The 14,881-nt window shown below is 38.1% G+C and overlaps 1 protein-coding gene and 1 non-coding gene across 2 annotated transcripts in view; both read left to right on the forward strand.

Annotated features, from left to right (window-relative positions):
• Positions 1-108, forward strand: LOC132228871 (U6 spliceosomal RNA). Its single transcript, XR_009451481.1, has one exon. It is a non-coding gene; the product is annotated as a U6 spliceosomal RNA (small nuclear RNA).
• A 7,197-nt stretch (positions 109-7,305) lies between these two features.
• Positions 7,306-14,881, forward strand: part of MTRF1 (mitochondrial translation release factor 1) — a 43,580-nt gene continuing 36,004 nt past the window's right edge. Inside the window, exons 1-4 of the mRNA XM_059684742.1 lie at positions 7,306-7,574; positions 7,666-7,848; positions 10,563-10,988; positions 13,645-13,736. Coding sequence (XP_059540725.1) covers positions 10,571-10,988; positions 13,645-13,736 — 510 coding nt within the window. The 5' untranslated portion in view covers positions 7,306-7,574; positions 7,666-7,848; positions 10,563-10,570. The remainder of the gene's footprint in view (positions 7,575-7,665; positions 7,849-10,562; positions 10,989-13,644; positions 13,737-14,881) is intronic.

A 14,881-nucleotide genomic window follows, 5' to 3' on the forward strand; every position in this document is an offset into this window, starting at 1 on the left:
GTGCTCGCTTCAGCAGCACATATACTAAAATTGGAACAATACAGAGAAGATTACCATGGCCCCTGTGCAAAGGATGACATGCAAATTCGTGAAGCGTTCCATATTTTAAAAATAAATAAATAAAATAATAATAAAACATGTTCATCGAACACCACTACTCATCAGCAAAGCAGAATTAATAAACTCTCCAGCCCAGCCAGTGTCGCTCAGTGGTTGAGCGTTGACCAGGAAATCATGGTTGGATTCCTGGTAGGGGCATGTGCCAAGATTGCAGGCTCAATCCACAGTGGGCGGGCGGGGCGGGGGTGCCGGGGTCCAACCCCAGCGGGTCCAGGGGTCCCCAAAGGTGTGGACGGAGTCGGCAAAGAAGAAATGACACGGGGACAGCGTTCAGTTGATCAGCAGCCTAGCCAGGATCTCTAGCCCGGATCTCCAGAGAGGTTCTGCTTCGGATCTCCAGCGAGGTTCTGTAGCCATGTTCCCTCGCTAGGTTCTCCAGCCAGGTTCTGTCCAGGCTCTCCAGTCAGGTTCAGTGTCCAGGTTCCAGTCAGGTTCTCCTGCCAATCTCTGTAGTCAGGTTCAGTCCAGGATCCCTTGCCATGTTCTCCCGCTAGGCTCTGTCTCTAAGCTCCGAGGCCAGTCCCTCTCCAGGATCCTCCGGCATGTTCTCTCCAGCGAAGTTCTTCTGTCTCTAGGCTCCGTGTAGGTTCTGTCTTCTGAATTCTCTTCTAAGCTCCCTTTCTAAGTTCTGAGTGTTTCTGTCTTGTTACAACTGTATTTATACCAGTTGATTCAATCCTATCAATCTCTATTACAAAGGTTAGGGCATTTCTTATCTCCATTCCAGGGAGAAAAGATTATGTAGTTTAAGCATGATTGTTCGTAGTTAAAGGGATTAATTACCCGCCTGGCACTTAGTTGAGGGGTTTTATTCCCTCCCTAACTTCAGGGGAAAATCCCTACCTGGGGATTCAACCTTTCTCGGAGAGGTGACTTTGGTTAAAACACAGCGCCAAGAAGGAGAGCAAACATATTAAGAACCATATGCCATATATGCCAGGTCCCTTGAAACAGCAAGGATGGACCGGCTCCCGGCAGGGGGGGGGGGGAGAGCGGGGAAGGGGGGAGAAAGCAGCCAATCAATGATTCTCTCTCATCATTGATGGTTCTATCTCTCCCTCCCCCTTCCTCTCTGAAATCAATAAAAATATTTCTTTAAAAAAATAAAAATAAATTCTCTGGCTTCCATAACTTCCATTATTAACAGCAAGCAGATTTCAAATCTGTATCAAGCCCTCTTTGGATCTCCTAGCCTTTATTCCTACTTGTTTGTTAAATATCTCCATCAGGATGTCTTAAAAGTATTTTCTACTTGGACAGTAAAAAGCAAGCCTATCTTCCCATTAAACCAGTCCAAGTCCTGACTTCTCTATTTTTGTTAGTGACCCTACTCTTGTAGTTAAATTTTTCTGATCAACTTTGAGCCCTCTTTATTATTCCCCACATCCAAGTTGCCTAGTCCTTTAGATTCTAGATCTGTCACATTTCTCCCTTTCTTCCAGTGCTTTCCATTCCCACTCCATGTTAAGACTAAATATTGCAAAAACCTCAAACCTCATAACTCAACCCTCTATTTTCAGGCTCTCTCTTCATTACACTTTGTTTTTTAAAATACATTTTTATTGATTTTTAGAGAGAGAAGAAGGGAGAGGGAGAGAGAGACAGAGAAACATTAATCAATCGATCACTGCCTCCTGCACCCCATGGTGGATGCAGCCCAAAACGTGCCCAAACCAGGAACTGAGCCATCAATCCTTCTCTGCCCGGGGCGATACCCAACCGAGCCACACTGGTCAGGGTTCTCCATTAAACTTTGTACATTGCTTCCAGATATCTTTTCTATTCAAAACTCTACTTGGGTTTCTCAATGTATCAAAACTTTCAATGGCCCCTTTGTCTAAAACTCAGTGTATTCTCAGATTTTTCTTTCACTTTATCCTACAATCAATTACCTTATGTAGCAGTGACTATACCAGGTCCAGTTCTTTCTAAACTCCATACTTTTGCTCAACCTGAGAGTTTATTGTTGTTTTTTTAATTCCTCACCTAAGGACTTGCTTTTTTTTCTTTTTAAAATTGATTTTAGAGAGAGAAGAAGGGAGAGGGAAAAAGAGAGAAACATTCATGTGAGAGTGAAACATCAATTGGTTGTCTCCCGCAACCCAAGTATGTGCCCTGACCGGAATCGAACCCGCAACCTTTTTGGTGTACAGGATGATGCCTAACTAAGGCAGGTAGTACAGAGACATTTTTATACTAGGGTTCTCTCAAAGCCATAATCAGATTCACACCTCTCCAGTCATCTCACTTCTGTTGTATTCTTGTGTTTGTCTCTGCTTTCTCTCTAAACTCACCCTCCTACTGCTGTTCCCTATGCCACATCTTTCCACTCAGCTTTATCCTCAATTCCTCCACTTAGCACTCTCTGCCTCCTTGCCTTAATTGATACCCACGCCTTATCCAGGACATTGTCTCTCATTTTGTATCTTCCTCTCCTTACATTCTATAGGAGTTGGTGGGGGGAAGAATCAGAATTTTTTTCTCATCCCACTGCTCTATCATTCTCTTCTCCTTTTCCTCTTGGTCTCTATCCTTCATTTGTTCATTTGCCAAGTGACAGTAGTTATCCTTTCAACTTCACTCCTAGTATCCATCTACTATGATTCCAATATCTGTGTGGATGGCTCAAAACCCTAGCCTTATATAAATAAACTGTGCTACATCCAAACAATGGAAAATTATTCAACACTAAAAAGAAATGAGCTATCAAGCCACAAAAAGACATGGAAGAATCTTAAATGCATATTACTAAGTGAAAGCAGCCAATCTGAAAAGGCTAAATACTATATGATCCAACTAAATGACATTCAAGAAAAGAGAAACTATGGATACAGTAAAAGAGATCAGTGATTGCCAGAGGGAGGGATGAACAGGCAGAGCACAGAGGACTTTTTGGGCAGTGAAACTATTCTGAATGATGCTATAATGCTAGATACACTTGTCACTATACATTTGTCCAAAGTTATACTTTGTGGGTATACAAAACCAAGAGTGAACCCTGATGTAAACTACGGACTTTAGGTGATAATGATGTGTCAATGTGGCTTCATCAAATGTAACTAATATAATGCTCTGGTGGGAGATAGTGATAATGGGAGAGACTGTGTTTATGTTTTAAGATAAAAACATTTAAAACTATAAAGAAAAAACCAAAAAAAGATAAGATTGAAATAGAATTTGGAAATCTTGGAAACTGTTCAGAAAACAAGCTTTGAATTTGATCACCTCTCTACTTTCGCAAAATTGTAATTTTTCCTGTAAAACTCAAAGCAAGAGCAACAATAAATAGTTGATGAGGGAAATTTTCTGTTTATAACAATTTAGGTTCCAGCTAATAAATGAGAACAGAATGATAAAAAAATCACTATTTGCAACTTCTAATGATGTAATGGACCTAGGCACTCTTAAATATCTAGTATAACTTTTAAAAGACACAACTAAATATCTTGTATCTTCCTTTGAAGGTAGCTAACCCACCTAGAAAATAGTTTTGAAAAAAACTACAAAATATATAAATCTGAATGCTGGGGTCCAACCCCAGCAGGTCCAGGGGTCCCCAAAGGTGTGGACGGAGTCGGCGAAGAAGGAATGACATGGAGACAGTGTTCAGTTGATCAGCAGCCTAGCCAGGATCTCCAGCCAAGTTCTGGTCAGGATCTCCAGCGAAGTTCTGGTTAGGATCTCCAGCCAGGTTCTGTGTCCATATTCTCTTGCTAGGTTCTCCAGCCAGGTTCTCCAGGTTCTCCAGCTAGGTTCTGTAGCCATGTTCCCTCGCTAGGTTCTCCAGCCAGGTTCAGTCACCAGGTTCTAGTTAGGTTCTCTTGCCATGTTCTATCCAGGTTCTGTAGCCAGGTTCTGTCTCTAGGTTCTTCAGCCAGGTTCTCTCGCTAGGTTCTGTCTCTAGGTTCTGTGGCCAGTTTCTGTCCAGGATCTTTTGCCATGTTCTCTCCAGTGAAGTTCTTCTGTCTCTAGGTTCTGTGTAGATTCTGTGTCTAGGTTCTGTGTCTAGGTTCTGTTTCTATTGTCTTGTTACATCTGTATTTATACCAGTTGATTCCAATCCTATCAATCTCTATTCCAAAGGTTAGGGCATTTCTTATCTCCATTCCAGGGAGTAAAGATTATGTAGCTTAAGCATGATTGTTCTTGTGTTAAAGTGATTAATTACCCCCCTGGCACTTAGTTAAGGGGTTGTATTCCCTCCCTAACTTCAGGGGAAAATCCCTACCTGGGGAAACAACCTTTCTCAGAGAGGTGACCTTGGTTAAAACACATAGTGCCAAGAAGGTGAGCAAACATATTAAGAACAGTACGCCATATATGCCAGGTCCCTTGAAACAGCAAGGATGGACCAGCTCCCGGCATCTGAATCTGATCAAGCTTCTAGATTCCTTCATAGGAAATACGGGGGGCGGGGGGGGGCAGGCGGGGAGGAACATGATAAACACAAGTCTACAACAAATTTAGACTGTGTGAAACCCTTCAAGGCAAAGGATCTGGTTTCTTCAACAAATATATTGCAAAAAAAAAAAAAGAGGGGTGGCCTATAGATTAAAAATATAGCAACAAATTGCTATATTTAATATAACAAGCAAACTGCTCCCCCCAAATGTGACACAATTAGGGAAAAATTTGAACACCGGCTAGATATTTGATGATATTAAGATGCTATTTTTAATTTTTAAGGGTGAGTATATTTTAAAAGTCTTTATCTTCTAGAGCTACATACTAAAATATTTACAGATGAAAAAATGATGTTTTATATCTCACCAAAATAATACAGTGAGGATAGAGAGTAGGAGGAGGGCATGTGAAATACCGAGTTGATAACTGTTGAGAATTTGTGATAGCTATATGGGTTCATTATATTGTTCTATTTGTGAACATTTAAAAATTTTTCATAATAAAAACTGAAAAAATAAAGATATATATCTATATACACACACATACAGTGTAGGTTACATTATATTCCTCAATGTAGACCACTCTGGGTCTAAGTTGGAAAACACATTAATGCTTATAATGAGTATTTGAAAATTACTTATAAAGGATATTTGAAGGAGAAAAAGATGGAACAATTAAATTTATTGAAATAAAGGTTTGAAAATGTACAATTTAAAACCAAAGTGGCCTGGCCATTGTAGGTCAGGGATTGAACGCCAACCTAGGAACCAGGAGATCACGATTTGATTCCGATCAGGGCACATGCCCGGGTTGCCAGTAGGGGGCATGCAGGAGGCAGCTGATCAATGATTCTCTCTCATCATTGGTGTTTCTCTCCCTCTTCCTTCCTCTCTGAAATCAATAAAATGTATTAAAAAAATAAAACCAAAGCAAATTATTTAAGAAAAATATTTAGGATGATAGTGGAAGAGAAATTTAAGATGACAGATGAAATTACCAAGAAGTTGTAAGAGTCAACACTAAATGATCTTGTTAAAGAGCTGACTTCACCCAAGGCTAATACTAGTTTAGAGGGGGAAAAGGGAGTTTCCAGGATTAGTCTTTCCTTGCCTTTTTTTTTTTTTTTTAAAGACATATAGTTACAAACGATTTTCTTTTCTTTCTTTCTTTCTTTTCTTTTCTTTTTTTTTTTTTTTTATAAATCGTTATTGATTTCAGAGAGGAAGGGAGAGGGAAAGAGAGATAGAAACATCAGTGATGAGAGAATCATTGATTGGCTGCCTCCTGCCAAGCCCGCAACGTAGGCATGTGCCCTTGACGAACCTGGGACCTTTCAGTCTCCAGGCTGATGCTCAAGCCACTGAGCAAAACCAGCTAGGGTTTTTTTGTTTGTTTGTTTGTTTGTTTTTTAAGAGTAAAAGGAAGATAGTAGGTTGACCTTTCAAGGCCTCTTAAATGCTTTTGACAGAAAATTATTTGAGTGATCTAGTTTCAATATGCCAGCAGGTGGCGCATTCCATTTTTTTTTTTTTTCAAGCTAAGAAAAACTTGAGAACCAGTATAAATACAAAGAAATAAAGAAATACTGCCTTTTCATTCTTTGTATTTTGCTTGTTTCAGGAAAAATAATAAGAATATAAGGAAAATAATCTCTGTTTTGGTAATTCTTTTCTACTTTACTGAGAGCTTGAATTTTGTATTAAATTGCTAAATAATTCCTGATTTCATTTTTTTCTATAGTAAAATATACCTAATTGAAATACCAAGCTTTCTAATCTTCACATTGTAGGATATCTTAAGATGCCACAGGTCATTAAGGCAGATTGATTGCCTTGATTGAATCCCTGCTATATCACTTACTAGTTTGTTTTTGTTTCTTGTTTTTTACCTTGGACAAGTTACTTAAGCTCTCTGTGTCTTAGTTTTCTCTTATGCACAATAGATATTCTAAGGTTATTGTAAGGATGAAATGAATTAATAGGTTTAAACCATGTAGATAGAAGTAGATACCTTGAAATAATGAAAGTTAGATATGTGTTTACATGTGTGGCTAATTCTTCTTATATGCACCTTCATAACCTGAGAAAATATCCTGTGAAGTTGGTAATATGGGATTCTTTTTGCTTTTCAAGAAGAAATATTGTAAATGTGATTGCTAATGGCTGTATCCCACTGGAATATTTAAAGTAAGGCAACATGCTTGCCATTTCCTTGGAATTGTTTACTATTTGGATTTTTAAATTCTTTATTTAATCGGTGGTTTAGAAGCTATTAACCTAAGTTGAGCCCTTAAAATTATATAAGTGCATGAAACATCTATAAAATCACTAATTTGTAGATATCTATAGTCTCTCTTTTGGATTTCGTTATGATTTTTAAAAATACACATTTATACTCTCATTTAGTCATTAGGTCTTTTCCTAGGCAACAAAAGTCGAAAGCACAGCTATTAAACAAGCAGAAGCCCCAAAATTTTTGAATTATGAAAATGGGGTCCTCATATAAAAGAAATTAAGGAATCACTACTTTAGTGGCTCTATACATAAGAAAATTCTTGTAACTTTACATTAAATATATTGTCAATCTTCATCTCTTAATCAAAATTGTAGAGAGCATTCTCTCCTGGATTTCCCTTAACCTGAAAACCAAAGCTCCATCTTTGGGCGGAGGGGGCGCGCCTGTCCGGAGATAAACTACAACTCCCAGAATCACTGGGTGGGTGCTCCTGGGAGTTGTAGTACATTCTACCTTCCCGTCGCATCACAACCTTCGTCCTGGGCTTCCGCTCGGGATAAGTACGCCGTGTGGTCGCCACAGGGCAATTTTTCTCGCCTTGTAATTTTTTTTTAATCTTTCTTCCTTTCATGTTTCTCTTTTGTTTCCTCTTTCACCTCATTGTTTTAGCGAAAGCCCAATCACTATGGAAAAGTGTCCACATGAAGGTGAAGACGGGAATCAAGGATTAACCCGGAAGCAGTGACCCAGGAAATGAAAGTGATTCCGTGCCTTTCCGGCTGAAATGTACCGGGTTAGAGAAGGTTCCGACCTCAGTAAGAAACACTGACGTCTTTTTATTTTAAGTACTCACAATCCCTTTCTCTTTCATGATCTTAAAAAGGTATTTTTTTTTTCTTTCTCCAGTTTATTTTCCATGTTCCCGTCTTATGGGATCACTCCATATTACCGGGTTTCACAGTGCGGCTGACACGTGCTGCCCGCGCCGGGATTTTTGTCGCGCCTGACGCGCGGACCCTGAGAGTTGTTGGAGGGGACCAGGGATTCTGTTAGCGGTGGTCGGCGGCGGAGAAAGCTTGCTGTTCTCAGGTATAACCCCAGCCTAGACAGTAACCGTCTTGGTTTGTTGCCTCCTTAACACTGAGGTTCATGACCTTGAGAATTATTCTACTCTTCCTAAGATGGAAATTTTAGCCACAAGTGTTACAACAATTATTTACCACCCTTTTATTCTGTCCGTTTTCAAATGGACACCTCTCTGACGTGTTTGGGACGAGAGGTAAAGACGCACATAACTTTGGGACGTAACTTTCCTGGTTACTGGGCATAGATGTATATTCGTCCACAGTGCCTTTTTGAATGTGATTCCGTCTGTTAAAGTTCATTACTAGAACCCTGCAAATTTTTAATATGTTGTTTTCTGGGTGATAATGATGTATAAATTAGTAGACTTATAATGAACAATAGAGCTAATAGATGAATGCACCTCCTAGCAGTAGGAACACCAGAGACAATAAAGGTTGATTTGGGTACATTTTGACCTTTATTTCAACTTTGAACCACAGGATTTTTAGGGGCAAAGTGTTCTTGGAACCCTTTCATACTCAGTAAAAACGGTTGTGTACGTTTGTTAGCTCTTAATTATCTCTGCTAGAGGGGAGGAGAACAGATAATTATTGTACACAGCCAATTTCACCTAGCTTGTAATTTTTTCCTTTTTAACTTGTAATTTTTTAAAGTAACTTTTTTTTATTATAAAAGTAATACATATTATAAGTATAGGAGACTTGGAAAACACTAAAAAGTAGAAAAAATATAAAGCAAGCAAAAGGTATCAGTAATCCCACAACTAGAAACCATCTTAACATTTTGATATTTACATTTTAGTTTTCTTTTTTCAAAATATTCTGTACCTTTTTTACATGTATACCATGTATTGTAGATAAAATTAGAAAATGTAATTGAGATTATGCTGTTTTGTATAGTTGATCCTTGAACAATATAGGGGTTATGGGCAACAACCCCCCAGTCAAACATCTATGTATATAAAAGGCTAATGTGCAAAGTGTCCCCTTGGAATTCGACTGGGAGAATGGGAGTTCGATTGCTCGCTATGACGTACACTGATCACCAGGGGGCGGCGTGGAACATGGCGGGAGACCAGCTGCAGCAGCCGGGCACTGAGGGAGCGAGAGGAGGAGGAGGTGGGAGGCGGAGAACCTGATCAGCCATGATCGCCAGCCAGGCCTAGGTACCCTACCTGTGCATGAATTTCGTGCACTGGGCCTCTAGTTCATGTATAACTTTTGACTTCCCCAAAACTTAATTACAGTCATCCCTGAGTACACATGTTGTAGGACCCACACAGATACCAAAATCCCAGTTGCTAAATCCTTTATATAAAGTGGTATAGAACAATGCATACAATTGGCTCTCTGGCCCCACGGATTCCCAATAATGGTTGTTTGAATCTGCAAATGGAAAACCGGATACAGAGGGCTGATTATATATTTATTGAAAAAAATCAGGATGTTGTGGACCCGTTGTAATTCATACCCATTTTGTTCAAGGGTCAACTAATTATTACCATTGTCCCTTTTTACCAGAGCTACTTTCTTAGTCTGTTAATATTTGAAGCTTTCTTCCTTTAGGATTTCAGCTGAAGGGATCATCCTTTTAAAAAATGTTTTTATTGATTTTTAGAGAAAGAGAAGGGGAGAGGGAGAGAGGGGGAGAGAGAGAGAGAGAGAGAGAGAGAGAGAGAGAGAGAGAGAGAGAGAAAGAAGAAAGAAACATTGATTGGTTGCCTTCCATATGCACCCCAACCTGGTGGACCTGTTGTAATTCATACCCATTTTGTTCAAGGGTCAACTGTAATTATTACCATTGTCCCTTTTCACCAGAGCTACTTCCTTAGTCTGTTAATATTTGAAGCTTTCTTCCTTTAGGATTTCAGCTGAAGGGATCATCCTTTTAAAAAATGTTTTTATTGATTTTTAGAGAAAGAGAAGGGGAGAGGGAGAGAGGGGAAGAGAGAGAGAGAGAGAGAGAGAGAGAGAGAGAGAGAGAGAGAAGAAACATTAATTGGTTGCCTCCCATATGCACCCCTACCTGGGACCAAACCTGCAAACTGGACATGTGCCCTAACCAGGCATCAAAACGGTGGTCTTTTGGTACACAGGACAACATTTAATCAACTGAGCCACACTGATCTGGGCAGGGAAGCATCTTTGAAGAGTGATTGTAGACTTGAAAGTGAAAGCACTGAGTTCTCAATAGGAAACTTGCATTCTAGAATCAGCTCTGTCTCTGGCTGAGTAAATAATCATGATTAAATTACTTCACTTCTTGGACATCTGGATATAAGAAAATAGTTGTTCTTTACATCAAACTTCAGAAATCCAAAAATATGTGAACCATCTAAAGTTTGAATGATTATACCTTTCATCAAGTGCTTGTTCACGCACTTAATTCTGTATTCTGAATACTTTCTATAAAAATAGCTGACTGATTTAACACATTCTATTGATATATTTATTGGTTACACTCTTACTTTTGCCTTAATTATATATATGTTGAGTGGATAGAAAAAAGTGCTTTGTGCTTTCTTCATTTATTTTAATACATTCTTTTCAGAGGTTTGAGGAATTTTTTTATTTTTATGAGTTATGGAATTTGAGAACCACATATGGAGCTGGCTCAGGGAGTGAACTGAACAAGATTTCTTCAGGTTCCTTCCAGCTATATTATATCTGCAGAGTTGATTTTTTTTTTCCAGATTGTGTTTATTTGTTTTATTTCAGATGCTGAGATGAACCGTCACCTCTGTGTTTGGCTCTTTAGACATCCATCTCTTCATGGTCATCACCAGTGCCACATCCACCCCCTTTTTTATCAATTTACACAGATACATCTTGATACAAGGCTGGGGGTTTTTAGACAAAACAGGAATCACCTTCTCTATAGTCTGTTAAATAAGAATTGCTCTAAGAGATTCTGTCATCAAAACACCAAGATGCTCTGGAAGCATAAAGCATTACAGAAATATATGGAGGACCTGAATAAGGAGTACCAAACACTTGATCAGTGTTTGCAGCATATCTCTGTAAATCAAGGGGACCAAAGGTCCTTGAATCAAAGACATGCTGAGTTGGCACCACTTACAGCCATTTACCAAGAAATTCAGGAGGCCGAAAAAGCAATTGAAGAATTAGAATCAATGTGTAAAAGTAAGTAAAATATATGTGTGTGTATAAGTACAGGAGTGATTTTCTAAGTTAAATGAACTTAAGTCTTTTAAAAAATATATATTTTTAATTAATTTCAGAGAGGAAGGGAGAGGGAGAGAGAAGTAGAAACATCAATGATGAATCATTGATTGGCTGCATCCTGCATACTCCACACTGGGGATTGAGCCCACAACCTGGGCATGTGCCCTATCCGGGAATCGAACTGTGACCTCCTGGTTCATAGGTCGACAGTCAACCACTGAGCCACACTGGCTTTATTTTTGAAAGTATTATAGCTGTCCCCCTTTTTTTTTCTCCAATGAACCCTACCACCTCACTCCTGCTCCCAAAACTCAGTCTTTAAAAAGCCTACAGGTAATAAGCTCTACACTTGGAAAGGATAGGACTTTGTATTCTGGATGTGTGAAGTATTTCAGCTACTAAAGATCAACTACTAAGAGACTAAGCTCCTTGTGGTGCTTGCCAGGAAGTTTTTAGGGTCTGGGAGACTTATTTAGAAGCTTTAATTTATTGAACAGACCTTTACTGAGCATTGCCCTACAGTGCTACATACCAAGGATACAAAAGTATAGTTCCTACCCCCATCAAAGGGTTTATTTGGTCTAGGTATTATTTCATCACCCTTTAGCCATCTCATCCCAATCACCCCCTTCCCTACTAGCCATAGACAATCTCTACTTTCTGTTTCTTTAGATTTACTTATTTCAGGCATTTTTTATAAAAAGAATCCTATAGTATGTGTCCTTTGTGACTGGCTTTTTTCACTTAGCATAGTATTCTAAAGGTTTATGTATGTTGTAGCCTGTATCCATACTTCATTTTTTAATTGCTGAATTATGTTTCATGGTATGGTTATACCACATTTCATTTATCCATTCATCAGTTGATGGAAATTGAGTTATTGAGTTGTTTTCACTTTTTTATTATTATGAACAATGCTGCTAGGAACATTGAGTACAAGTTTTTGTGTGGGCATAGATTGCTGAGTGTCTCATAACTATGTTTAACCTTTTGAGGAACTGACAGACTGTTTTCCAGGTGGCTGCACCATTGTCATTCCATCCCCAGTGTCTGAGGGTTCTAATTTCTCCACATCCTTGCCAATCCTTGTTATCTGCCTCTTTGATTCTAGTGATCCTAGTGAGTGTGAAGTGATATCTCCTTGTGATTTTCATTTAACTTCTTTTTTTAAAATTAAAAAATATCTTTTTAAAATATGTTGTTTATTTTACAGAGAGAGAGGAGGAAAAGGGAGAGAGAAAAAACATACTGTGAGAGAGAAACCTCCTGCATGTACCCTCCTGGGGACCAAGCCCAAAACCCTGGCATGTGCACTGACGCAATCAAACCCGGGACCTTTAAGGTGCATGGGATGATGCTCAACCAACAGCCACACTGGCTAGAGCTCATTTGACTTTCCCTTATTGATGATGTTGAGCATTTTTTTTTTTTTTGTGCCTATTTGTCATGTCATCTTTGGATAAATGACTGTACAGATCCGTTGTCTACTGAGTTATTTGTCTTTTTGTTACTGATTTGTAAGTTTTTATGTTATAGACACAAGTTCTTTTTATTTTTTATTTTTATTATTGATTTGAGAGAGAGTGAGGAAGGGAGAGAGTGAGACATTGGTTTGTTGTTCCATATATTTATGCATTCATTGATTGATTCTTTTATGTGTCCTGACCAGGGAATGAACTCCTAATCTTGGGTATCAGGGTGATACTCTAACCAAGTTGAGCTGTCTGGCCAGGGCCAGACAGAAGTTCTTTATCAGATAGTTGATTTGCAGAAATTTTTCTCCCATTCTGTGGGTGGTTCTTTGAAGCACCACACTTTTAAATTTTGATGATGTCCATTTATCTTTTTATTCTCTTGTTGCTTGTAATTTTGGTGTCATATTATCTAAGAAACTATTGTATAATCTAAGGTCCCAAAGTAGTATATCTTTGTTTTCTTCCAAGAGTTTTATATTTTTAGCTCTTATATTTAGGTCTTTGATCTACCTGAGTTAATTTTGTATATGATGTGAGAGCTATTTATTTTTAATTTTAGTATTTTTTAAGTAGTTATTAATATTGCTATTGTCTTAGTATTTTTTCTCTTAGGAAAATTTTTCACAATATGCAGAAATTGAAAGAAAAGTAATGTTTCTAAACTCTCTTCTATGCTTATAGTTCTGCTATTCTATAATAATAGTAATACTGGCTACATTTACTCTACAAAAATGGAAGCTTTAGCCATGCTAGATTACTCAGAGTGTGCTGGGTAATAGTTGCCACCTTTCGACAAGAAATGGCTACCCCAGTTTACTCCAAAACATCGTATTTGGGTTTATATTTAATTAGCCAGTCTCTGTTTGATTAATCACTGTTTTCTGTAATTACTTACAGACATTCAAATCATAAGCTGTTGGGGCAAGATCATGCTTCTTTTCGAAAAGACGGGAATTTTTGGACATCCTTTACAAATACTTGTCTATTGATATTCTCTTAACTATTCTAACTGTTCTTTTGTATAATTTCTTGCCTTCACAACTGAAATAAAACTTAGTAGGCAGAGATTAGGTAGCTATTTAAGAGTTTTCCTGTAAGTATTTAAAACTTTAACCATCATTACTGTTGTTGGTTTGTAGGTCTAAATAAACAAGATGAAAAGCAGTTACAAGAACTTGCATTGGAAGAGAGGCAAACCATTGCTCAAAAAATTAACATGTTATACAGTGAGGTATGTTTTAGAAGGTAAACTAATCTCAATAGTGTTAATATACGCTAGATTATGCACTGGTGCTCAAAGTACTTTCCAAACACCAGTTATTAAATCTTCTCGTACAATAAGGGTTTGGATTGGGTTTAGTTCTATAATTTGCTACAGAATGAGATTGAAGGAATTGTGATAGATATCAAAGAATAAAAACTCCCCCACCCCCCAGCAGCAATATTCTAAAGTTGAATCTGTTAACTTGCCCGGCAAGGGAACACATGTTGATAAAGAAATTTAGTTCACCAAGAGGAAGCATCAGGGGTTTTTAAGTCTTAGAAAGGAGGAATGGTTCATGGTGATTGTGTTAATTAAGGATTGAAAATTTGCATTCCGGATAAAATGGAATGAATCCAAAGATCTAGAGACAGTTGATTAACACAAGTCTTTTAGCTCCTTACAGCTCAATGGATGATTTGTCTAAAATCACAGAACTGTATACCATGTTCCCTTCTGTCATATTTGCCATCTCCTGCCTTTAGTCTTCCCTATTCTGGGAATCCAGTAGAGGAGCTTTGTGAGGTGCTGAAGGGAATCAGTTGGAGGTATTTAACCAGCTAATCAAAGTAAGATGTCTGACTCTAATATTCTCTCCCATAGACTAGATCATTTTTAGCAGAGATGGAGTATTTTAAAAATTGACAGTAGGGAGTATCATGACCCATAGGTACTTTTAGTTTGATTTGAAAGACCTTGTAGTAATAATAAAAAATAAAATTATTTCCTTTTTCTTCCTAAGAGGAAAGTTGGTTACTTTCTTTGTTAGGATTCTCCTTTTTTTTTTTAATCATAGCTAAGAAACTATTTGAGCCTTGTCTTGGGAGTCTTCAACATCCTCTTTAAACAAAGCAACTCTACTGAGAAGGCAGGGCACAGCCTAGTGCAGTGATGGCGAACCTTTTGAGCTCGGCATGTCAGCATTTTGAAAAACCCTAACTTAACTCTGGTGCCGTGTCACATATAGAAATTTTTTGATATTTGCAACCATAGTAAAACAAAGATTTATACTTTTGATATTTATTTTATATATTTAAATGCCATTTAACAAAGAAAAATCAACCAAAAAAATGAGTTCGCGTGTCACCTCTGACAAGCGTGTCATAGGTTCGCCA

This window comes from Myotis daubentonii, chromosome 2 (genome assembly GCF_963259705.1).
Source record: "Myotis daubentonii chromosome 2, mMyoDau2.1, whole genome shotgun sequence".
NCBI classification, from domain to species: Eukaryota; Metazoa; Chordata; class Mammalia; order Chiroptera; family Vespertilionidae; genus Myotis; species Myotis daubentonii.